The sequence below is a fragment of the Elgaria multicarinata genome, chromosome 3 (genome assembly GCF_023053635.1).
Source record: "Elgaria multicarinata webbii isolate HBS135686 ecotype San Diego chromosome 3, rElgMul1.1.pri, whole genome shotgun sequence".
NCBI classification, from domain to species: Eukaryota; Metazoa; Chordata; class Lepidosauria; order Squamata; family Anguidae; genus Elgaria; species Elgaria multicarinata.
The window spans coordinates 64,042,627-64,068,862 of NC_086173.1; the positions used below are offsets into that span (position 1 = coordinate 64,042,627).

A 26,236-nucleotide genomic window follows, 5' to 3' on the forward strand; every position below is an offset into this window, starting at 1 on the left:
TGAATTGTGTTTTACATTTGCCCTTTCTCCTGGCCTGTTTACATGTACAGTTGGCTCACAATGCCAAGGCCATGTTTTTTCTTAAGTGATGAAGAGAACCCACGTTTATTTTTTGACTTATCTAATTCTTTGAGTTTACTGGGTCACTGTTCAAAATCAAATGAACGAAAGCTAACACCCCTCTCAGTTTGACATTGAATCAGTCAGTAAGCTGATTAATATCTGCTTAAAATTAATTAGATCTGAACCCTCTATGTGCCCCCTCATGGCAATGACAGGTAGCTGCAAGCCACCATTTTACATTTCCCATAATTCTCTAGAAAAATGCAAAATCAGATACTTTGGGGCATTGTGGGACATTTAAAATGACAGTGCAGGTGTCCTAGGGAAGGCATCAGTGCCAGTGAGCCTTGCCGGGGTGCTGGGGCCTTGGCAGATGCCCAAGGTGCCAGGCGCTAAGGCTGGTCCTATTGCTAAGAGAATGAGCTGTAACTGGGAAGATCCTAGCTTTAAACTTCTATCATGAACCCACTAGTTGTCAAGCCATTATTTCTCAGTCCCCCAATTGCAACATAAGCATAATAATACTGATCTGTAAGGATCATACCCTGTTTATGTACGTAAAGTACTTTGAACAGTTGGAAGTGCTATATAAATGCCAAAATTAGTAATAATTCCTATACATGTATCAGAAACAAAACTGAATATATATAAAATATTCCATCCTGCTGAGAAATTATTAGGGGGGTGGTGTTATGTGCACCTGCTGGTTCACGTCACAAGCCACGAATATGGTTTCTAGCACATTTGCAGTTTTCCAAATGTTCATGACTCCAGAGAACAATTTGGGAACATGTAAGTAGTATCTGACAGAGGCAGTCAGAGCTGCCTTACCCCTTACTTTATCAGGTATGGAGATTAATCTTCTTGAAGGAAGGGTACCTCCTACAGTGTGTGAATAGTGGCATAACTGACCTTTGTTGCCTCAAGTACATGTGAAAGGAAGCTACTGCATGGATAAAAAGTGGTGAATTGCTATTGGTAATTTGAGCAGGACCCAGTACACCAGTAATTAAGGAAAAACAGGGTGTCTTGCGGGACCTTAAAGCAGCTTTCCCCAACCTGGTGCTCTCTAGATGGTTTGGGCTACACCTCCCATCATCCCCAGCCAAAATTGCCATGCTGGATGGGAATTATGGAGATTGTAGTCCAGTGCATCTGAGGACACCAGTCTGGAGAAGGGTGCCTTAAAAGACTAACAGGTATATTTGTGCCACAGGACTCTATAGTTTTTGCTGCAACACAGCTGTCTCTCTGGAAGTAATTATGGAGTCACCTTTGTGATTTATACAACTAATTGTTTGCAGAGGCTGAATATCTCTTGTGCCAGTAAGGATCATCTGTTTAGAGCAAAGCTGGGAGAAATATGTTTGTGTCAATATGGAATTTGCTACTCTCCCATATTTATTTAATTTACGTAACTGCTGTGCTTGAAAATGTCTCCTCCTCCCCTTCAGTCTATGATGTCATAGGGGCCTAGGATTGCCAAGATATAGCTCTTTTTGCCTTGAAAAGTTGCATAGCAAATTCATGAAGTGTAGCTTTCCCCATCACTCCATCTCCATGCTGGAGAAAACATCATCCCCTGTATTTATGTTTGCCACTCGCCTTTTCAACCAACTGGCACTCTGCTGGGTGGTGGTGGATGGGGGCAGTGGTGGTGGTGGTGGTATGACAATCCTAGGTTCATCTTCCACATAAAGCACTTTGCACTAGCAGGCAAAACTGAGAGCTTATGAGGAATGAATCAGATGACCCCATTCTCCACAAGTAGAGGCCTACCATGGGCTGCAGAAATAGAAAAGAAAAAAAGCAGGTACCTTGATCATGACTGCGGGCAGAAAACAGGGTTAATCTAAATACTCTAGCACTGTAGGAAGCATGCTCCATTCAGACTCAATTCTGACCCTTTCATTTGCAAATATGGGTAATACTACACCCCAGGTTAAATGCATCTTAAATTGCCTGAAACTTTTATTTGCAGCTAAGGGAAAGAGAGAGGGTGATCAGGATCAGAATTGCAGGTGAGGTTTTTAACCGCCTTCCTCCCTGTCACAGCCTTGATGAAAATCCCCACCTGCAGCTATTATTTGCATTGGAAGAAAAGCTCCCAGTGCCACTAAAATAGGAAGACTTCTGTCTAGATTCTAAGTGTATTCACTCGTAAGCAAGTCCCATGCTTCTCATGAGGCCTGCTTTCCAGGTAAGTGTTCTTAGGATCACAGCCTTGAGCTGATAAATCATTGTTCTGATTTAAACCATTGGATCAGAAAATCTCATCTTTCTATCTTTAAAAAGGCTTTATTTTGGCACAGAAAACACTGCCACTACTGCTATTTTTTATTATCCGTTATATAGTACTATTACTGGACAAAGAGCTTTAAAAATGTACTGTGCCCCACTCTGAAGTCCACCGTGGTTATGTGACCTCTTGTGGTACACGTATAATCTCTTTGGTATGCTATGTATAATGTTGTTGCAAACTTTATTACTTGGGATATATGAGGATTTATAAAGCTGGAACCATTCTCGCCACCTTTTCTTTCCTTGCTTGAAGGGAAGGTGACAATCACTTCACCCAAAGCTTTTTCAGGGTGGGGTGTTTAACACCAACCCTACTATAAATATTCTCCTGATGATCATATTTTAAAGGCATCTATAGCCTCAGTGGCCTTGATAATTGTGTCATTAAAAATAGAAAAATGCAAGGCTGCTGAGAAACAGCTGGTGTCTTGTGAATACTTGCTTCTGGCTGGCTTCAACATGATACGTGGTATCCTTAGCACAACACCTTCTCAGGTTGGATGGCTCTGGAGCCTTTTGTAGATCAACTGAGTTTAACAACACTTTATAGGCAGGGCAAAATACCCAAGCTTTCTTAAAAACGGTGCAGGGCCAGAGCCTCTGTATGATTTCTTATGTCTCTTTTATTCCATCTCCTTCACAGTCCCCAGGCCAATCATAAAGTGGCCCAATGCTAACTCTGTTTATTCTCCCTCTAGTCTGAGTTTAACAGTATCTGGCCAAGATGGAATGCTAAAGCCAGATACAAGTCTGTGCATTCACATGCAGGGCAAAAGAGTCTGTCAAATGAAATCAGGCAGTAAGAGCTCAGCAGCATCCCAACAACCATACTGGTTTTGCATCTCTCATAGACCTCAGAGTGCAATGAACCAATTCTAGTGGTGTGCTCTAAAGCACAGAAGGGGTAAGACTCTTAGAAGAGCAGTTTTAGAATGGTTTCCTTCTCCATACTGCAAGAGGAACAGCTCCCATTATTCCCAAAATGCAGCATTTACCAGGAGTGGATGTTCTGGTCTGAGATTCAAGCTAACAGAGCCAGTTTTTGCCCAAGTACGTTGTCTTTCCATCCTGCCTGTTACCCTGTATCTAGTCCTGCCCTTCTTGTTATGTATCTGAGCCAACAAAGTTCTAGAGCAGCAAGACGGCTGGGCACACGACCCACCAGAGCTTCTCATCAGTACTGAACCCTGCGTGCACCAGATGTCTCATCTCCAAGCAGGTGCATCATTAACAGCTCCATAAATAGTACAGACAGATTTTTATTTTGCTCGTGGACAGTTCCTATTCTCTCTTGATTCAACCTCTTTTCCCTGTTGGAAGGGAGAATGGAATCACAATATTTTCCACTTCCCTGATGCAGTTGTAACGGAATTCTGTGTGTAGTGGCTGTTTGTTCTGTACCACATGGCTGGGCTGTGATCCTGCAAGGCAAAGTGATGGTGAGTGGCTGGCAGTAGCACGGTGGGAATGGAGTGCCTGACATTCACCAACTGGAATGTTACCTGTGTCTGTGTGTGGGAGGGTGGCTTTATGGCTACCATCTCCCCTTCCTATTTCTGCATACTGCATAATTTTTTGCCTCCTCTGGGGAAGATCCTGCTACTAGCTGCTGAAGGAAGAAGGATTACTTAATTCCGTTTTGCCAGGCAGTTTTGTCAATATACAGTTGACAACATTTGTGGAGGGGTTTTGGGGAGGAACAGATGGGAATTTCCCCCAGCATTTATACTTTGAGGCATGGTCTCTCCCTCCCCCCACCTCACACTCCTACCTTTACTTACTTGTGTGGGGTGTATTGGCCATGCACCTCCAGTGTGTGTGTGTTTGTGTGTGTGTGTGTGTGCTATCTGTTTATATGTTTATATGTTTGCATGTAAATGGTTTTTGATATTATATACAATATTGTATTTTTAAGATTTTTAAACTTTGTAAACTTCCCAGAGAACTTTATCTATTGGGCGGATATATAGAAATGTAATGAATGAATCAGTGTGTGAATCGGCTTTCACATGCTGGCCCTTTCATTCCAGATGTGTGAGTCCCAAGGGGTGCATGGAGCTTGTGGAGCTCATCATGGGTTAGACTGGCAAGTTGCACATCACAGCAGAAGTGTGGAAAGAAGCCAAACACATTCTTCTACCTCTGTGTAATGTAAGAACTAGTTCCAGTTTAGGGATTAGCAAGTAATTCCCACCCCAACCCAACCCACTTTACGCTGCGATAATAGAATGTGATGTGAACTCCAGGATAAATGCTACCTTGTAATACAGGTTTCATGTATTTTACAGCTGGATTATGCTAGCCTAGAGTTAGGAAGTCCTCTGTCTTTTGTTTTGCATGAGACTGTGACATGCACCTTTCTCTCTCCCCTCTGCTGATTCAGAGCTCCATCACATCAGCATTTTAACACACTCTCGATTTGCTGGCAAATCACAAATTACAAAGAACACACAGATGAGAAAAGCCATACCAATGCGTAGAGTGTGGGGCATCTTTTTCCGAAAACTGAGCTCTTCGAATATACCAGAGAGTCCACACGGGGAGAAACCATATAAATGCTTTGACTGTGGCAAATATTTTCCCCAGAAAGGACAGCTTCAAATGCACTAGAGAGTCCACACAGGGGGGAAACCACATCAATGTTTGGAATATAGGAAATGTTTTCAAAAACACCAGAGGGTCCGCATGGAAGAGAAAACATAAATTTTAAATTTTGTATACTTTTTAATGCTCACTGTTTTTAACTTTTGCAAACCGTCCAGAGAGCTTTGGCTATGGGGCAGTATATAAATTAAATAAATAAATAAATAAATACCTGGTGTCTGGTTTTACAATGTGGCACTCGCATGATGTCATACCCATCCTGCTGTGATCTCACAGTGATCACGCTGTTTCCCCCTCCTCTTCCATTTTATTGGGGAAAGTCTGGTTCTTTTCACCATGTGCAATAACGTCACTGTTCCATTCCCATGTCTGCTGGGGTGTGTGTCTGTGGAAGGACGTGTGTGTAGGGCAGTGTCACCGATGAAAGCAGAGGGCAGGGTAGTTCTCCAGCACCCCATTTCAATTTCCTTTCCTCGTTCTCCTTGGGAATGCCAGCTGGATCGTTGGTACGGAGTTCGCTGAGTTGGTCCATCGTACTTTCGGTCCTCCGACTCAGTTTATAAGGATCCTAGTTAAAGCATTATGTATTCTTTTTCTCCCCCCACCCCTTTCTCCTAAGTTTTACAGTGCAACAATACTTCGTTGAATCAAGGATAGGTAGACCAGTCCATGGACATGCAAGGGGTTGACTTTCCCTAATCCCGTAATCCTTTAAATACATCATTTCATCATTACCCCATTTCAGCCTACCAGAATTCAATTGCATTTGCGCAGAAATTTATTTATTTATTTATAGCATTTTTATACTGCCCAATAGCCAAAGGTCTCTGGGTGGTTCACAAAAATAAAAAAAATAAAACATGGGAAAATAAGAATTAGGGCAGGGGAAGGAACCCACGCCCCACGTTCATCTTAAAGGCCCTCCGAGCCACAACAACCAATGGACTGCAAGGGGAAGGAGAAGGGAGGAGACAGAGTGGTATGTTAGTGAGGTGAAAGGATGCACACGCTGAAATTGCACAACAACGCACATGTGAAAGTGATCAGCACTTGACACGCTGTTGAAGCAGAGGCGGCTAGTGTGGGGTCAACCACAGTGGGGGACAGACCCATGGTGTGATGGAGCTCTCAGTGGCCAGAGTGGATAACTGGTTCCTAATCAGAGTTACTCAGTGAGCCCATCTGAGTCAGCTTTTAATTACCATAAGAAAAAGATAGGAACACAGCAAGAATAACTTCAAATTCCGGAGCCAAGAGATCTCATTACAACACAATTACTATCCTCTAAAATGCAACCACTTTTAAGTTAGAAAGAGGCAAAAAGAAGAGTGGAAGGGAAGTTTGCTTTATCAGTGAAAGGGTGTTGCTAAGAGGATTGCTACATCTTTATGCAGTGTGGGGGGAAATCCTGGTAAATTTACCTCTTGCCAATGTTATTAGGATTTTGAAAGTATTACAGTAAAATGAAGAGATTATGATAATCATCACCATTTTAGTTTGCAGTACTAAGCCAATCATAGGGAAAATTCCTGGAATCATTCCCAACTATTGAGAAGGAGAAGTGACTTAAATTAGTTGAAGTTGGGGTACAATCCGTCTATGGAAAATGATGATTGCTAGCTAGGAGGGGGAAAATCAAAGTGAGCAAAAGAGGAATGACAATTTTCAAATATATAAAGTGTTGCTTTAAGCAGGCTGTCAATTTGTTTTCTGTGTCAAAGGCAACTGAAGATTTTATTATTTATTAAAATATTTCTAGCCTTCCTTTCCATACTAAAAGTGGATCTCCGAGGTGGCTAACCCATCATCAGAACCAATGCCAATACAATTGTAAAAACAATTTTTAAAAAAACAGCATTTACAAAACAGAAAGCAACTTTGAGATTATCAGAACATATCTTACTGAAAAGATTATCTACATAGTATGGCAAGGATGGGCAACTTGTAGCCCTCCAGATAATTTGGCTTACACCTCTAAACCCTCACCATAGGCTACAATAACTCAGCCTGATGGGAGTTGTAGAACAAAACATCTGGAGGGCCAGAAGTTGTCCACCCCTGTAATATGTTTTGTTTATCTGATACTAAAAGCGCAGAGAGAGGAAGTCAACCAGATCTCCTGTGAGAATGGACTTAAACTAAGGGCTGGTTTACACAGATCATTTCTCCTACATTGAAGCATTTGCAGCTCCAGCTGCTTCGGTGTTGGCCATGCATATGTCAGTGATACTGTGGGGAAACGTTAGTGTGGACTAGGATGTATGTCCTCAGATACCAGCTAATTTTCTTGAGAGGCCATTTTGAGAAGAGAATGAGGGTTGGTGGCCAGTGTATGTTCGCTCCATAAAATTCCCTGACGGCAAGTGGGGTTTGCTACTGATACCACTTTCCCTGTACCTCCAGGTAAGCAACTTTGGTGGGGGTGGAGGAGAGTAGTTGACATTCTTCATAGAGCTGTGACATAAAGAGGCGAGACTCATAAATGGCTAACTAGGGCTGTGGCGGAAGCCCAGTTATGAGGAACCCCCTCCTATGCCATCCTACCTGGTCTCAGAGACCAACCTTGCCTACGCTGCAACTAAGGGGTGGAGGTTGTGGGTGCTGCAACACTGAGGAAAAGAGAGCAAAGCTGGTTTATAAAGCCTGAAGCCCCACCCAGTGTTGTCAAGATACAACCTGCTTTAGTGCATCAGTTCCTCCTGCCTTGTTTCCGGGATGACCTCAAAAGTTCATAGAATCATAGAATAGCAGAGTTGGAAGGGGCCTATAAGGCCATCAAGTCTAACCCCCTGCTCAATGCAGGAATCCACCTTAAAGCATCCGTGACAGATGGCTGTACAGCTGCCTCTTGAAGGCCTCTGGTGTGGGAGAGCCCAGCACCTCCCTAGGTAATTGGTTCCTTCAATGCAGCAGCTTGGGGCCCACAAAACTAGCAGCTGAAACCATGTATAGGCTAGTTCACACTAATTCATCTTTGCATGATTATGGGCACATATGAATTTTAGCTCCTGATTTCACCCCCCCACACACACACACACTATGCTCCTTTGAAATAACCCAAGTTTTCAGTACCTATGCGTTCTCTTTCCTTCTCTTGCAGCATCTTGGCAACAGTTGGCACTGAATTTGACCTGCGGACTCTGCGGGCAGTTCGTGTGCTCCGGCCACTAAAGCTAGTGTCGGGAATCCCAAGTGAGTTAATCCTCAGTTTGTGACGTACAAGTAGCCTCCAACCTTTCAGAAGCTCTATGCTTTGAAATACCCACACTACCATCTTTGAAGCACCCAATCCAAGCCAGGCTACTTCTTGTCTTCCTGTAACATCAGGGGCTTCTTACAAATCCAATGCCCACTCCTGCCACCACCCACATTCTATCCTACCCCTTCCCATGGAATCCAGTGCCTATACAAAGTATCAGTCCTCTCCTTGTGAGAGCCATGTTGCAATCGTATTGACAATTTTCTGGGCGTTAAGTCCGCTGAACATCTTTCAAAATACAAATAAAACCCCTACAACTTAAAACAATTGACCAATCATTTTCTAGTGGAACTGACTTTTGAGTAAATATACATAGCATTGTTCTGCCTGTTCCCCATTCTCTGTTCCTCAGAAATGTGGCTTCACTAGTTATATTTCCAAAGTTCTTGTATACTAAAAGTAATGTCTAGAACTTGTGGGTCTCCAATCTGTTTCCATGGTAGAGATCTGGAAAGCAGGAAAATAAAATTTTGCCTGAATCGAGGCTATCCCAACACAAAGTGGTTATCAAAATTGGCACTGGAAGATCCACTGAAATTCTGAACTGGGGAAGATATGACCCTTTCTGAGTGGCCTTCCAAAGTGGTCTTGGTCAAATACCAACTGCTTCAGCCTTCTCTTTGGTTAGGATCCCTTCTTGCTAGATGTATATAATTTACCTCTTCACCTGATAATCATTTGCCAGTAGGAAAAACTGGACACATAAATCATCTGCATGCTGTATATCGAATGGGGAGACTACTTCTTCCCACTGCCCTGTCTTTGCTTGTTCTGGATTTCATAAGCAGGTTGTGAATCCCAGGTTAAAAGGAAGAGGTGGGGAAGTTGCCCAAAGCAGGGAGCAGAGAACAGGTCCCTCCCTAACCCTGTTGAAATGTCAGTATTTTATATGCTACTGTGCATGCTTGTGGATGTTTTCCAGTGATCTTGCTCTGCCTGCTGTCTTTTTCCTGCAGGTTTACAAGTCGTCCTCAAGTCCATCATGAAGGCCATGATACCTCTTCTACAAATTGGCCTCCTCCTATTTTTTGCAATCCTTATTTTTGCAATCATAGGGTTAGAATTTTATATGGGGAAATTTCACACCGCCTGCAAGGATGTTCATACAGGTAGGTAAAGAATATCTGTGTTTCCTTGTCTCCCTCTCCTCTGTTCTGGGGGCTGTCTATACATCTTCTGAGCTCCACAGCCAGAACTCTGAAGGAGTTATCCAAGGTGTGGAACCCTAACCCCAAAATAGGTTCAGCACCTTGGATAGCTCCACCGTCTGACTTGATAGACCAGGTCAATTTCCTATGTTCTATAGGGAGCCAGTTTGAAGCAGAATTTGCAGAGCACTGATTGACTGAGAACCTGTGGCATCATGACCCACCCACCCCCACCATCAAGCTTAAAAGCAGATGTTTGAGTTTGTTTGCTTTTAAATAAGGCACAGAGTGATTGTTTAATTGTATAAGCATACAAACAAAATTGTATAAGTATACAAACAAATAAAAGGCAGACAACCAACCAGAAGTATGGGAGCAGGGAAGGTAAAATTGACAAAGAAACTAGTGTTTTCTATGAAGGCAGGTAACCTGTATAATTTGAAGAGCAAAAGTGGAAGGTCCCAGGGCTTCTTCACAGGAGCAAAAAAAAATGCCGGTTCCTGTCTTTATTTCAGTTTGCACATACCCTGAAGTGGTCATTGCATGGATGGGGGAAAACACATTGTTGTGTGAATTCTTGCTAAGCAATAACTGTGGAGTTTCTTGAAGAGCAAGCATTGCCATTACAAAGCATGTGATGTCATTTTTTTCTGCCTCCTGCAGTTACTTTTCTGCTCCTGCTTTTCTGCCTGCCACAGTGTTGTACTAGAGGCCCTCTTTTTCCTTCCTCCCCAGATGAAATCAAGCATGAAGCTCCATGTGGAATTGAAGCACCATCGCGCCTCTGCCCTAATGGGACCAAGTGTGAAGAATATTGGCAAGGACCCAACTACGGGATCACACAGTTCGATAACATCTTGTTTGCTGTGCTGACTGTCTTCCAGTGTATCACCATGGAAGGGTGGACCGACCTCCTTTATGATGTGAGTATTACCATAATAGCATATTAGTGCTATTATAGCTTGGTATGGCTCCGAGCCTCTTTTGCCTGTATATTTCTCAGCCCGATTCAAGCTGCTGGCTTTCAACTCAAAAGGCTTACATGGCTCAAGACTGCTCTACCTGACAGAGTGCCTCTCCCATAATAAAACTATCCATACATCTTGGTCAACATTTGAAGCCCTCCTTCGAGTGCCTCTTCCAAGGAAGGCTTGGGGGATGGCAACAAGGGAGAGGGCCTTCTCAGTGGTAAAACCCACCCACACACACTGAGGAATGATCTCCCCACTGAGATCCATGGACATTGCCATCTTTTCATCAGTAGATTAAGATTGTTCTCTAGTCCCAGGCATTTGTTGGTATATGATGGGATTTTAATGGCAATTGCTTTACCTGTTCTCATGCAATTGTTTTTAGCTTCTTTTTTACATTGGTTTTTTTAATGTTAACATTTTTTTTAATATATTCTGTTTTGTCATTTTTGTGAACCACCCAGAGAGCTTTGGCTCTTGGGTGGTATAGAAATGAAATGAAACTGTCAACTACAAATATTTATATTAGTATTCAGTAAAAGTGGTTGCGTTAAGCTTCAGTCTACAGAATACGCTGATGCCTGGAAAAAGAATGTCTTTGTTGATTGTCAGTAATTCCAACAGTCGGAAGCTCTGGGTGAAAGAATCTAGGTTTTGGCCTAGTGCTGGAAGAATATCTTGTCTTTTTATATGGGATGAAAGAGTGATGAGTATATTAGGACACTTGAACTCCATTCCTCATTCATTTGTTGGCTGCATGTTTTAACATGATGGCATCCCTTTTTCTCCCTCAACCTTCAGTTTTGTCAGTAGTAAAACATCTTTTTCTGGGTAGTAGCAAATTAACTTTTGTATCTTCTCTACAGCCATGTGTTTATTTGTCTGTAGAGTAGATGGACACAATCCCAAACATCGTAAAATATGCTCAGAGTTCCCTGCCAAATCTGAGATAATACTCTTCTGTTCTAATAGGAGGGAAACTGTTAATTATGACTAGAGGTTTGATGGAGAAACCAGATCTTCCCATTGGATGTTCTCTGGCCACTCAGGGCTCTGGAAAAGGCTTGGATCCATCATGATGATGATGATGATGATGATGATTACATTTATATCCCTCCTTTTTTCCCTCCAAGGAACCCAAGGCAGCATACATAATCCTCCTCTCTATTTCATACCCACAACAACCCTGTGAGGTAGGTTGGGCTGAGAGTCTGTGACTGGCCCAAAGTCACCCAGTGGGTTTCTATGGCCGAGTTGGGACTAGAACCCGGATCTCCCGACTCCCAGTCCAACACTCTAGCCACTGCACCACACATAATGGCATGACGGAATTAGTGGTAGAGATTTCTCAAGCTCTGTTACCATAGAACTTTAAGCAGTCACATAGAAAAAGCTGTGCAGTTACTGAGGATGTTTAGATGCCACAATGTCTCCCCACCCCCCATTATATCCCAACCCTTGAATTAACAGTGCAGTAAATGCCAAGCCCTTTTCCCCTCCCCTTTATTGTTCAGCTCAGCATGCAGGGTATGCAGTTAAGGCACAAAATTTATTTATTTATTTATTTATTTATTAAATTTATATACTGTCCCATAGCCGAAGCTCTCTGGGCGGTTTACAAAAGTTAAAAACAGCGAACATTAAAAAGTATACAAAATTTTAAACCATCAAAAATATAAAAACAACAGTATAAAACAACAGTCATAGCTGACCAAACATGAGGAAGGAAGGAATCCCATTCATCTTTCTCCCCATCACAATTGTGCAAACGTCAGCAGTGGGGGATTTGGGGGTAACCTGGTGGATGACTTGGACACCTGTGCAGGTTGAAGGTTGCTCACATGTGTTTTACAACCGTCTAATCTTATACCAGCAGCCAGTTCCTTTTTTATTTTATTTTTAAAATCACCTGCTTCCACTCCGAATAGGCTCCCTTAAAGCATTTGGATGTGCTTCAATATTTTGCTTAAAACCAGAAGCTTTTGTTTAAACACTGAATATCTATTTATCAGTAGAGTATAGCACAGTGGTCTTCAACTGGTTCAGATCCAAGACTCACCCCGGACTCCCAGCCTGCAACATGGGACCCACTTTCACAATTTCACAATTGCCCAACATGGTGGCAACAGCTTTGCCACGACCATCTGGACTGATCTCGTGACCCACTTTTGGGTTGCCACCCACCAGTTGTAGACCATGGGTATAGCACATAAGCACCTAGGTGACCACTGTGGTTCATTCCCATAGGCACATTTGTGCAGTTAATAAAATAAGTTTATTGGTTTAAAGTAGGTTTATGTTTAGAATTCACTTTGAATTCAAAAACATAAAAGCTTACAACAAAAAGAGTGGATAGCTTTTTCTTTCGGATACAGTGCTAACAGTCCATTTTCCAAAGCTGGACTTAAAAGCGTGGGAGACTAGTAATTTCCAAGCATACTTTTTTCCAGAATTTCAAGACGAATTTGTAGCTGACAGCAGGAGAATCTGTAATAATAAGCTAAAGCATCTGAATCTGAAACCTGAGTTTTCTGGGCACTAGTTACTTGCCCATCAATAAGGCCCTCAGGATTTGGCAAAAGGATGCTTGGATATGAACTAATCAATATTTTACACAACATTAAGAGGCAAGGCTGGAGCAATTCAGGACACATAATAGGGTTAGGCAATGAACAGAAATGCAAGAGAGGATAAAAGATAGGATTTCTGGATCTGGGCTGAAAGTTCTCAGAAGAGCTTTCAGCTGAATGGGGGATGGAATGGTCTCCCACCACCACCACCACCACCACCACCACCTTTAATGGTGGATCAACTCCACATCATAACGTCATATCATTCTATGACAGTATTGCAAAATAAAAATGGTAATTGTCAACCTAAGGAGCAGGATGAATATCAGTGTTTTGAGTCCCCTGTCTTCAAAATTAATACCCGCACCCCAAAACTGATCAAATGCCCCATGTTTTGTGGCCTCTTGGGGTTTTGTTTGTTTGTTTGTTTGTTGTTTGTTTGTTTGTTTTCCATTTTTAAAGCTTAAAGCTACTAGTGTCAGCATGACTAATAGAAGCCTGGTTCTGCATAGCCCTTCCTTTGTACTGTTCCGCAGACCCCCGGCGGTGGGGGTGGTATTGCAATGCCCCTGTGCCCAGAATGAAAGGAACACTCTGGTATGAAGAACGCAGGGGCAGGTGATCTAGAACTGTGCATTGGCAGAGCAGATCTTGAGTGCAGACAGAGATTCAGAAAGATCGAGGATGACAAAGAACGTTGGCTGGAGAGGGAAGCAACACCTGCACCAATGAAAAGAACAAAGGAAGCAGAGACAAGATTTTGGAAAGGACAGAGCTCTCCAGCTTCGTTGTTGGAGTCTTTAAAAGAACAGGACTGGCAGGAGGCAAAGGAGGGGTAAGACATGTGGAAGGAAACGGGCTGGCAGCCAGGGATGGAGGATCGCTGTAATGGAGAGAGCATTGATCAGTCATGTAAATGGCAATCGATGTAACTGGGCATGTTGAGTCAGTGTTTCAAGAAGCATGAGGAGTGGTGAGGTCAAGGGGCCAGGCAGATCAGCCCAGATTTTAAATGCTCTGGGGAAAGGGAATGGAGCCAGGAGTCAAACACAGTTCTTGTTCACTGAAGTTGATTGTAGGTAGTATCAAAAGGACAAGCTTTGGAGCAACCATAATGATATGCCCAATGACACTCTCTCTATGTGTGGTCAAAGCAAGTATGTCCCCTTTTCGTATCTTATCCCCAAGCTGGATATCACTGGTTAAATCCTGAAGGAGGGGTACTAATAGGTTGAGGGCTTTTTATATCCACAAGAGACAATGCCTGCAGCTATCGTGGGGTGGTTGCACTGTCAGCATTAATTACTGTACCATATATGTGCAAACAGTGCTTACTTCAAAAATCTCCCTCTTTCAAATTTTCTTCAAGATTTCACAGAATCATAGAATAGTAGAGTTGGAAGGGGAAATGTTTTGATAGAGAGGAGGTCATGTAGAGCCAAGTGGCTGCTAGGTGACAGGAAATAGATGGTGGGCATGGGAGTCTTACACAACAAAAATACTGTGTGTGAGAGGTCGGATTTGAATGTTCTCATATGCATCCCGCGTGACTGCCTCAACCTCAACACTTAAGACTCTGTAAAAGGGTTGAAATGAACACTCAGCACCCTCCCCCTGCTTATATTGTCTAGGGCAGGGGCGGGTGATTTGGTGGTTAAAACATCTGGAAGGCCACAACGCTCATCAGCCCTAGCCAGCATAGCCATCTGGAGGGTTACAAGTTGCTCACCTCTCATCTACAGCAAGGCAAGGAATGGCAATGTTATTGGCTGGTTTCTGTAGTATAATATGGTCCTCCTCCTTTGGCAGTCGGGAGGGCAGATCTTCGTAAACCATTAGCTGGCCAGGCACAGTAATTTGGTGTAATACTTGGAACATAAGAAGAACCCTGCTGGCTCAGTCCAAACATCCTTTCATCCAGCACAGCGTCCTGCTTCCAGCAAATGGGAAGCCCACACATAGGGCAATGGAGGCAATAGCCCTCCCCTGCTGTCATTCCCCCATCCCCCATCTGAACAACTGGTATTCAGAGGCATACTGCCTCTGAACTTGGCAACTGTATTCAGTTATCATAGCTAATAGCCCATGAGTTTCTCTAATCCCTTTCTAAAGCCATCTAACCCAGTGGCCTTAATTCTGGAAAGAAGCATTTTCATCTGTCTATCATAAATCTACAGCCAATCAGTGTCATTGCTTGGTCCTCAATGCTAGTGTTACAGGAGAAATTCTATCCTTTTTCTGACACAATGGCTCAGTTCGGATAACACATTAGTTAATGGTGGACTATTTAATCATAGAATCATAGAATAGTAGAGTTGGAAGGGGCCTATAAGGCCATCAAATCCAACCGTTGCTGAAATAGTCCCCCGTTGACTAACGTGTTATCCAAAAAATAACCAATGGAGTTAACTAAAGGTTTGCAGAGTTGTTTTTCTGTACAACCGTTGGTTATCATGTTGTGTGGCAGGCTCCATTGATTATTTCCCCTGCCGACAGAACTGTGAGGCAGGAGCAGCAGAAACCCCAGCTGTTCTAGCCCAGTGGGGCTCCCTCGGGAGGGAAATAACTCCATGCCAACAAATACTTGGGGAACTCCGATCGTCCCATCTCTGGGTGGGGCAGTGCGATCCTCGGCTCCCCACGCACTTCCCAGCACAGGCACATGCTGTCCTTGGGTGGAGCACTGCTGAACTCAGTGCCCCACATGTTCCCAGGGATGTGCACGTCCCTTGCCACCACCCTGATCCATCTGGAGATAGGCTCGAGGGGATAGAAGGAGCCCCATCCATCCCCTTGAGCTGATCCCCAAGTGGATTGTGGGGTGTGGGGGCGAAGGATGCCTCCTGTGGCTCCATCGGGCTCCTCCCTTGACTCTCACCTGGCAGCAGCCATCCCATCGGGCTGCAGGGAGATGGGAAGCAGCAGCAGTAGCAGCAGGGCCATTCCATCCATCAGCAGTGCTGAAAGTCAAGCTGCATTGGACTTTTTCTCCCTTGAACTATTTCCATTCCCGTTCACCATTATAAGAGCTACTATTTAAATTTAATAATTGGTATTTGAGTTTGCTTTTCAACCCTCTACTCCCCATCCATTTTTTTCCTTTTGTGTCCCTTTTTTTTTTTTTTTAGACGATAAACCTGAAGACAGGAATTGTCTTAATTTTATTGATTGTATGTAAGTCACTCTAGGAGCCTTTTTGGCTGAAGGGTGGGGTAGAAATGCTTCAAATAGAAGTCTAATCTAATTTAATACATGTTCTGAAGAATGTAAGAAGAGTCCTGGTATCAGGGCGGAAGACGGCTGATCTGAATGACCCTTATCAGAGAAGGACATGCATATGAAGATGATAAACTGGCACTGATGTTCGTTTGAACATGGAAATGGCGGGGACTCCTCCTCTATTCCAGCCCTTCCCCATCCTGGTGCCCTCCACATCTGTTGGACTACAACATCCATCATGCTCGGCCACCATGGCCATTAACCATGCGAGCTGGGGATGATAACTGTTGTAGCCCAGCACATCTGGAGAGTACCAGTTTCGGGGAAGGTGCTGTAATTCTTACACAGGACGAAAGTTGATGGATCACATGGGAAATGGGATCTGAATGGATGCTTTTCTATCCTTACGATTTCAGCAAGAAAAGAGTTTTGTAGCTTTGGAGTTTGAACTGCTCATGATGTCATAGAGACATGAAGGCACTTTCCCTCAACTCCTACTCTTTATTTCTATTATCCACAAGAAGTCCCCAAAGGGACTTTTGGAGATATGAGATGCACATTAAGTAGGACATTAGAGACGGATACCGCCACAGATCTCTCTTCAAGAGATTCCTGTGCTGGAAAGAAGACTTTCTTGTCAACTGAGGTATCAAATTCCATAATTGTAGCCCATTGAGACTTGCTAACTCTTGAAAGTTTAAAGTCCATGAATCATCCCCTCCCACCTGCTCTCAAAATTGTGATAATAATTTCAGAATCACAGAAGAACAACATGTATGTTATTTCTCTCCTGTTTGCCTTATGGGTCACCATACTAGAAATACTGGATATTGTTTTTTTAAAAGACACGTGTTTGTTAAATTATATTCACAATCCTGTTTAGTTTGGACAATAAACCAGTAATTATGGCAGACATTTAGATGAATGCTTGTGGAACGTTCAGTCTCCTTAACCTTTCTCACATAGAAGATGTGCAGATATCTCAGAATGATGCTGTATTCTTTTGTATTGTGCATTGTGCATTTTTGGATGTTCTTGCCAGAGTAACATGGAGCGTCATCAGACTAGGCCGGGGGGTGGGGGAAGCTTATTTCCTTACCAATCACTTCCCTTCCCCGCTTCTGTCCCACAATACTTCCTCTTTCTTCACATGGGGGAAGAAAAAGGAAGTAAACAATGACCAGGTGGCACATTCAGTGGGTGTTTTTGTTGCGCTGCTTTTCCTGCGCATAGCAGGAAATGGCGGCACATTTCACTTCCCCCCCCCCCAAAAAAATTGAATTTACCGGAGTCTTATTTGTTGTGGAACGAAGACCAGAAGGAGAGAGAGACACATGGGGGGCAGACATTGTCGTCATAAGGACCTGTGAAAAACTGTGAGTGGGTAGTAACGGGCATACGATAAAATGCTTGTCTGATGACACTCATGGTCTGGAAGAGGGCACAGGTTTGCCATGGCAGGAAACGTGCATGAGAGAAAATATGCAATGGGGGGAATACTTTGAGGAGGCCTAAAGATGGATGCAACTTTTTCTACTGCAGAGTGAGCTCTACTTCTCCCTACCTTCACTTTCCAAGGGGGGTGAGGACAACATCCAGACTGATGTTGATCACTCCTCCCCCTATGCATCATGCAGTTTTTGTTGTTGTTGCTGTTGTTTTAAATTATGTACCTTGTAACATTCATAATCTGATCAAACAGTTGTTCACAGCTTTTAAAATATGTTTAATCATGAACTACTGCTCTGAGAAAGGAAGGAGGTGACATTTTGAGGGACACAATACTCAGACAATCATTGCTGTGCAAATCCAGCTGCTGCTGCCATCTGGAAAAATAGGTTTCCCCTAAGCTTGATCCAAAGGAAAAGGTAGACCTTTGCTCCAATTGAGTTGAATGTACTTCAGTAGCAAGCTCATAGTGAAAATTATGTGTATCTGTTTTTATTAGCAGTCATTCTACCAGGCTGCGTCAGAGGGAAACTTGAAATAGCAAGGCCTACTGCAGTGCATTGGGTTCACTAGGACTCACTGCCATTTGGCTCCTCTCTCAGAACTGCTAGTAGCCATTTTCACCTGACCTAGCCAGAAGGAGAGGTGAGCCAGTAAGGCCCACTCTCATTGGCTCAGCCAGAACAACTGCTATTTCATAGAATCATAGAATAGCAGAGTTGGAAGGGGCCTACAAGGCCATCGAGTCCAAACCCCTGCTCAAGGCAGGAATCCACCCTAAAGCATACCTGACAGATGGTTGGCTCGTTACATCCCAGAACTGTCTCCACAGTGGTGCTTCTCTTCTTATTATAACAACATTTATGTACCTATTTAAGAATTGGAGCCCACATTTGACTGTTTTCCTCTTTCCTCCCTGTCCCCTTTCTCATGTAAGGTTGTGGGCAGGGCCTGTGGTGTATTATTTTGTTTTTAATTTTGTACAGCATCTATACTTTATTGGTGCTTAATAAATAATATCCATCATCATCATCATCATCATCATCATCATCATCCCTATAGATAAATTCCACATTTGGCTAGAATTGTAAAAACTAATAGAGAGCATCAGAGCTATTGCTGCATAGATTTATTTATTTATTTATTACATTTTTATACCACCCAATAGCCGAAGCTCTCTGGGCGGTTGATAATGTATGTTTGCTACCATTCACTGTAGTCACAGAATTTTGGGGGTGATAAATGTTCTTCTGTAATATGTAACAAGATGCAATGTCTGGGTATATTTTGTTTTCCTGTGGAACAGCAACAGAGCAGCAGCTGTGAGAGCCAGAGGTCTTGGCTGATTAATCCCCCAGCAGTTTGTACTTGGGGGACAATCTCTGCACACCTTGAACCTGTGGGGTTCTTTGGAACAGAGGCAGCTGCATTATACCAATTCAGATCATTGCTCCATCTAGCTTAATATTGTCTACACTGATGAGCAACATCTCTTCAGGGCTTCAGAAGTCGGGGGTCTTGTGCATGCAAAACACATGCTCTGTCATTGAGCGATGCCCCTTCCTGTTCCAATAGCTGCTGTCATTTTCCCACATGTGCAGCCCATGACGGCTTCCTAGCCTCATGAGCCCTTTGTGAGGGGGGGGGGGAAACATTTTTGTGGACAGTTGAACTTTGCATGGGAAACACAGGCTATGCTTGGTTGTGGCCCTCTGCTATTCTTCAGCCTCTTATATTACGCTCCCTTTAAAATAGGGGTGGGAAACCTCAGGCCTGCAGTCCCGATCAGCCCTCCGGGTTTCCCTAGACAGCCACATCCCTTGTCTCTGGCCCCTGGCCCCACCCCTGTCTCCCCAACCATGGAGTGTTTGGTGTTTCCCAGCAGTTTTTCTTAGGCATTTCAATATTTTTTTCCTGAAAGGTTGAAAGGCCTCTCCTAAGAGCTTTATGCTAAACCACGCTAGTATTTTTGGTAGTTTGACCCTCATCCCTTTTGCTTTTGGCTTCACCCCGTTTGTCATCAGCTCCACTCACCATTGGAATGAGGCCCCTGAGAGTTTCTCCAAAATTGAATTCAGCAGTCGGGCTGAAAGAGGTTCCCCACCCTTACTTTAGCGCCCCCTGCTATTGAATCTGTTTAGCTGGGTGTCCCAGATTCTTGCTTGGTGTGTGAAATGCGGGCATTTGAGGAGTGTACTACTGCAAGTGTGCAAAAGCAAGGCTGCGGTTTTGATTTTGCGTGTAGAAATGGGGTTTGGCTCTGTGTGTGTGTGTGTGTTAGTATACTGACATATATACCAGTGAGTTTTTGGATGCAGGGAACTATCCAGGTGCACAGTGATACTGTGAGACCCAAGCAGGGCTAAGTGTATGAGAACTGAACAAGTATATGCAGGAGACTTGTGTTTGTTTGTTTTTTCTGTTGTTGTTGTTGTTGTTATTGCACTTATATCCTGCCTTTTTTCCTCCAAAGAACTCAAGGTGGCATACATAATCCTCCTCCTCTCCATTATATCCTCACAACAACAACCCTGTGAGGTGGGTTGAGCTGAGAGTGTGTGACTGGCCCAAAGTCACCCAGTGGATTTCCATGGCTGAGTGAGGAATAGAACCTGGATCTCCTGACTCCAAGTCCAACACTTTAGCCATTACACCACACTGGCTCTCACTTGCATGTGTCTACTAGTGTGTAAAAGAAGGACTGAACTAATGGAACCAAAATTTCAGGTTACAGATCCTGCCTAGGTTGAAACTGAGGCTTTTAAAATGTGCAGTTAACACTTGCACTTTTGTTGGTTTGGTTTGTTGTGGTGAAAATTCTAATTAAAAACCAATTTTAAAAATAGTTTGACAGCCTGCCCCCAACAGATTCCTCTTCAACCTTACTTCAAGGATGCAAGCAATATTTGTTTTAGTGTGGCAGTGAATGATCCTTGATGGCAAGAACTGAATGAATATGAACTGAATGGTGGAACAAATAACATGATGGGAGCTCAAGCTAAGGACGTAGGGCTCCTTAGGTGTCTATCTGAGGAGACATCCTTGACTGTTATCCATTCACATTGCTGAAGTTCTCTCCCCCACATTAAGGGTTAAAAAACTAAGATATTTATAGATGAAGGGGTGGGAAGAGAAAAGAAGTAAGCAAGGAGTATTTCAGCCCTTTGGTTGTGAATCTTGGGAATTTATATTTATTTATTAAAACATTTGTATCCTACCCTATATCACTGGGATCTCAGGGTGGTATTCTTTTCATTTATAGTGTTTTTCTTTTCTCCCTGCCCAAACACATTCTGTAGTTTGCCGTATGGGACTTCTGAAGTTGTTGCACATCATCTCAGAAGCAGCAGTATTGCGGACGCTGAGTAATAGATTCCTCTGTATAGACTTCCTCAAGCAGCTAGGGATGGGAAGTGTGCTACCCATAGAGCTCACGCGCTGTTCCACAAGCTAATCAAGCTAATGCAGACAGCAGCGCTTGCTGTCCCAGGACTGTCTCTCACTATATTCCCCAATGGCTTCCAAGAGAATTTGTAGCAGCCAGCAATGCTTCATGAGTCAGTGGCCATGAATCGCTCCAAGATAGCACTGGGGTGAGGATCCGCTTTGCAGCAGTTTTTCTGGCAAGATTTCAACCTTCCTAGAACAAGGGAAGTGATTTTCAGTGGGTGTATTTGCTAGATGCCTCCGTCTTTTGTGTGCATGCGCTAAATGTTTGACTGACCAAGAGTATGGGTGTGAGCATGGGTGGCCCCAGGGGTCAGAATTGGGGGAATTAGGTTGTGCTCCCCTCGGGCAGACGTGCACAACTTATGAATCACCCAGTGCAACTCACCAACTATGCATGGCATCCCTTTAGTTTTGATAATAATTTCTGATTTTGCTGCTGCCTAGGCACAGGGATGTCCAGCAACTATCAGGCTGTGCTACATAGCTGCTGGGCTACATTTGCCTTGGTGGGTCACCGGTTGTGCAGGCCTGCCCTAGAGGATGCTGTCTTCAGCCCAGCCTTAGGTTAGAAATGGCCACAATGAGCAGGGAATGGAAAATCAGGACCATTCTCTTCTCAGGCACTAAAAAGATTGATATAACCTCCTTTCCAAAGCAATTACACACTACCAGGGTTCTGTCACCGTAGTTAGAAGTAAGTGGAATTAAAACTCTATGTCCTTTCATCCTCTCCAAATTGAGATCCCCCTTCCCCAATATTGGATTTGGAACACTGAGAGAGTGACAGCCAGGGAGGGGAAATGCTGGTTGGTCAATGTGAATTAGCACCAAACTCAGTCTGTGCTAGGGGCTGCCAAACTGGCAGTCCGAGCCCGCAATAAAAAAATCATTCCAAGAATCAAAACAGCACAGCCTACAGGGGCTTGAAAGAGTAAGATGCCTGTTAGGGAAATGGGAAATGAAAGAGAGAGAGAGCACTCTCAAATTATAGCTTGATCTTTCTCAGCAGTATTTGGTTTGATAGAGATATCTGATAAACCAAGCAGTGAGAAGATCTACTATGAATGCTGAAGTCCCCCGGAACTATCTGCTCTGCAGGAATCTTGCTTTGGTGGACTCATTCACTCCCACTTTCTTCACAAGCATTTACACTGTGAGCTGGATTGTACTGGTTAATCATATGTAACATGTTTGGCCTTGATGGTTTCCTGGATCATTCTGAATCCACAATTTTGTCAGAATGTATTATTTAGATCAGCTTTCCCCAAATGTTTTGGACCACAACTCCCATCAGCCCTAACTATTGACCATAGTGGCTGGGGATGATAAGAGCTGTAGTCTAAAACAACTGGAGGGTCCCAGGTTGGAGAAGTCTGATGTAGAAGTTCCCCTTGTTTTAGCCCAAAAACTCTGTTGCAGTCTACAACATTATATCTAACCTCATTTTTCATCATAAATGCTACCTATATGGCATTGGCTAAAATGGTTTAAAATCCTCATTATCAAGATGATCAAGCACTTCCTGCAAGTACTGCACAAACAGCAGTTCTCTACCACCAAACTTCCAAGTCACACAGTGTTTCAGGTTTTTAGACTGTAATCCTATGTGTTGTTGGACTGCAACTCCAAAAGCCCCAGCTAGTTGCTAGAATGGCCAATCATTAGGGATGATGGGAGTTCAACAACATGGGTTTGTTTGTTTTTACCTCTGCTATACACATTTCCCTGGGAGTAAGTCCCATAGAGCATAGAGGATTTACTTCTGAGTAAGCATCAGGATGGATTTCTTAGAGACTTGCCAGTGGAAGTGAGTGATCACCTCTCTACATGTTGTCTTCATTCAGGTATGGTTTATGAATGATACCATCAGGTGGACACGAAATAGATTTCAGAGCCTGCAGTGTATCAGCTTCAAAAAATGATTAGTATGGGAATGGGTGTTCTCCTTTTTGCTATAGGAGTGTGGTGCTATGATTCTGCATAGACAGTAAATTTAAAGAAGAAACACCAGCTGCTTCAGTACTACCCCACCATGTTCTTAGATCACTTTTCCTGCACCTACCTTGTCCTCTTTTCTCCATATCTTGTGCCTTTGTGAAGGTGCCCTGGATAACTAACCAGCACATCTTTCATTTCTAGCCTCTCGGGGAAAGGGAACTAGATTCTATCTATCCAAAAAGGTTTCATTACTCTCTTGTGCTCTTTCTCCCTCACATTTAGGTCTCCTACTAGCTATTTAAAACCTGTTCCATTCCTTCTTCCCCAACTCCTATGTCTAAAAATGTAACATGGGCAGAGTTTATGCTTATGCTTCCCCTCCCCCACCCCCAAGAAAGAACAGCATGCTGGTGAGCCACTCTCGGATTCTCGTTCTTTCTTAATGCCAGTTCATGTAGGCATATTCATCACTTGATGAGTTTAACAATAAAATGATGACTTCTCTGATGGCTTATTCTCTCCTCTCTGGCTCACAGAAGCATTTGTTCCGCTTTAAAATGTTCAATACAAAGAAGACCTTAAAATAAATGGTGGCATTCCAGGGCTAAGAGAACACACATCCGAAACTGGCATAGTAGCAGAAGGCATTATTTTACTATCTGGGAAGTAGAATCAAGGTGTGGGGGGAGGGGAATGGGCACCCTCTCTCTGGGAGCAAGATCACTGTGAGTTGAAACTGGAAAGAGTGCACATTCTTCCCTACATCATCCATGGGGCTACAATAGTCCAGATGGGTCTCAGATGAGCCTTTACAAGACGCATCTCTGCCTATTTGTGCTATCCAGGTTTGGATTCTACACACCAATTGTTTGTGGCCCTTTCACACGTCTTTTGGGGACATCTAAGCTTGCGTAAGTCCATCAAAATTGGGAATGGGGTAAAGAACGTAGGAAGCTGTGCCCCATGGGAAATATGTATTTGGGGTACACTTAGCTTGATTGTAGATATACCCACAGAGTAAAGGTAGGCACAGAGTAGCTGGCTGAAGGTTCTCACACAATAGATCATTTGCTAGCAGTGAGGTTGGCACTTAGCTAGAATCAAGTTAGAATGATTTTGCCTCCCCATAAGCTTTTTACCTCTACGTAAATGTTAGTCATTTAGTCTGAAACAATTGCCGACAGACATGTTGCATGCATTTAAATGAATATATGCATATGATCAGTTGCCATTTTGGTGTGCTTTAGTTCCTCTGGGAGCTGTTTTACAGAAACTCCTGATAAAGCATCCCCTAACTACCTTCATTTTCTGATTTTACCATGTTCAAGGTAAGAATAAGGGATTGATTCTTTCATCCCAGGACAACTGAGCACATAAATAATGGCAGATTATTTATAGAAGGCAAGTGAAGTTCACAGTTTCATTAAAAAACAACACTGACCTATGAATGACGCAAGATAGTCAGCAAGACGGTATGAATAACCTCAGAATAGCAACCCTTGAGATAAAAACCTCTGGATCTTGATTGTGTAAACAAGCCCAGGATGTGATTTGAGTTTTCTCTGTGGGCCTGATCCACACAATCTCTTGGCCTCTCAGCCTCACTGACTCCCTACTTGCAATTAGGAGATTTTGTTCAGGTGTTTGGGGGATCAGGAGTGGCATTACGTGGAGAGCTAAGATAATGAATATGATGTGCTTGGAATGCTCTAAAACACTGTATGAATTTTAAGTCTTACTATTTTTAATGTCATTCACCTCCAAGAGCTCCAAGTATAAGGGATGAGAAGCTTGGATTGTTCTTGTCACGAGTCAACAACAGTGCCAGTTATTTTTGTGGTCCGACATAGATGCCTCTCAAGTAGATTCAGAGTCCTTTATGTGCTATGTCACCTGGCAGCTCAGCACTCTCTTGAAGGCTGGGGTTTACCAGCTGCCACATTGCACAAGGTCTTTTTGTTCCTTAACCTATATTTAGCAGAGAGAAATGGGGACAAGGAGTCGTTAGTAGCTCACGTATCTGCCTTCCACACAGAGCTACTTCTTCTAGTCCCTCCAGCCACTGCTGAAGTAGGCAGGCTTCACAAAAGGGTTAGTTCCATTAGCACATTCCTTGGGGCAAGACTGTGACCCGCTGCTAATGTTGGCTTTCAAGGTAGAGAGGAGAGGCAAGCTACTTTCTGCTTAAGAACTATCTACATAGGAGCAAAGCATGGCTAGAATTCTTTTGCAGGAGGTATTTGATACTAGACTCTGTGCAGGCAGCAAATGGTTTCTGTTGATGGTGGGGCAGAGAGGAGATAAAGAACTCCCATTACTATGCTTGGCTCTAGGAAAAGAACTCATTGAAGAACAACTGTATGGGGGTAAGACAAAAAGTCTGAAAGGCAGGACTTCCAGGTTCTTGTTCCAGTTGTTAGAAGGAAGCAATGGTCTAATAAAGACCAGTATTTCCAAGTCCATGTCTTGTGGACTACCAGTTCAGCTGTGATGTAAATAGGTTGCTCACACTGAGTGTCAGTTTCTTGGTGGGGAGTCACGGTATGAATTGAATAAATAAATAAATAAATAAATAAATAAATAAATAAATAAATAAGAATGTGACCAATTTCCTGTTTATATCAACTCTATTGTCACAGTCTTTTGGATACTCAGGAAATGTAACTGCCCAGTGATCTAATGGAAATAGAGCAATGGTCCTAGTGGCCAAGCTTTTCCCCTTGAAATATGAACTGGCCTGCCTGAAACAGACCATTGGTACATCTGGTTTTCCACTGTCCACTAGCAGTGGTTCTCCAAGATCTCAGGCGTAGATCTTTTTATCTCAGGCCCTTCAAATGGAGCTGCTGAGGACTGAACTTAGGACCTTCCACATACAAAGCAGGTAGTCTACTTTTGTGCTATGGACCTTCCCATCCATCTTGCAACACGTAATAGAATACATGCTTTATGTGTATGAGCGCCCAGCAAGTCTGATCAACTTAAGAGGCACTTCTAGTTCTGTTACTGATTTCTATTTATTTAAAAAGTCTTCATGGCACATTTTCGAAACCTCTGTAATTCCACAGTTGTGGAACACTGTCCCCTACTATCTAAGCTTGTATTGTCATTCCGCAGTATCTTCCATCTTCATGTCTATATGCTAAAAATGGTGCAGGATTGTGTGTGTGTTAGAGTGAGTGTGTGTGTGTGTGTGTGTGTGTGTGTGTGTGTGTGTGTGTATGTATGTATGTATGTATGTACAGTTCCTTCTGCCATCCCTGG

At 43.3% G+C, this 26,236-nt stretch overlaps 1 protein-coding gene across 1 annotated transcript in view; it reads left to right on the top strand.

Moving 5' to 3' along the window:
• Positions 1–26,236, top strand: part of LOC134395373 (voltage-dependent P/Q-type calcium channel subunit alpha-1A-like) — a 103,971-nt gene that overhangs the window by 69,138 nt on the left and 8,597 nt on the right. Inside the window, exons 4-6 of the mRNA XM_063121537.1 lie at positions 8,069–8,160; positions 9,184–9,336; positions 10,111–10,298. Of these exons, the coding sequence (XP_062977607.1) occupies positions 8,069–8,160; positions 9,184–9,336; positions 10,111–10,298 (433 nt within the window). The remainder of the gene's footprint in view (positions 1–8,068; positions 8,161–9,183; positions 9,337–10,110; positions 10,299–26,236) is intronic.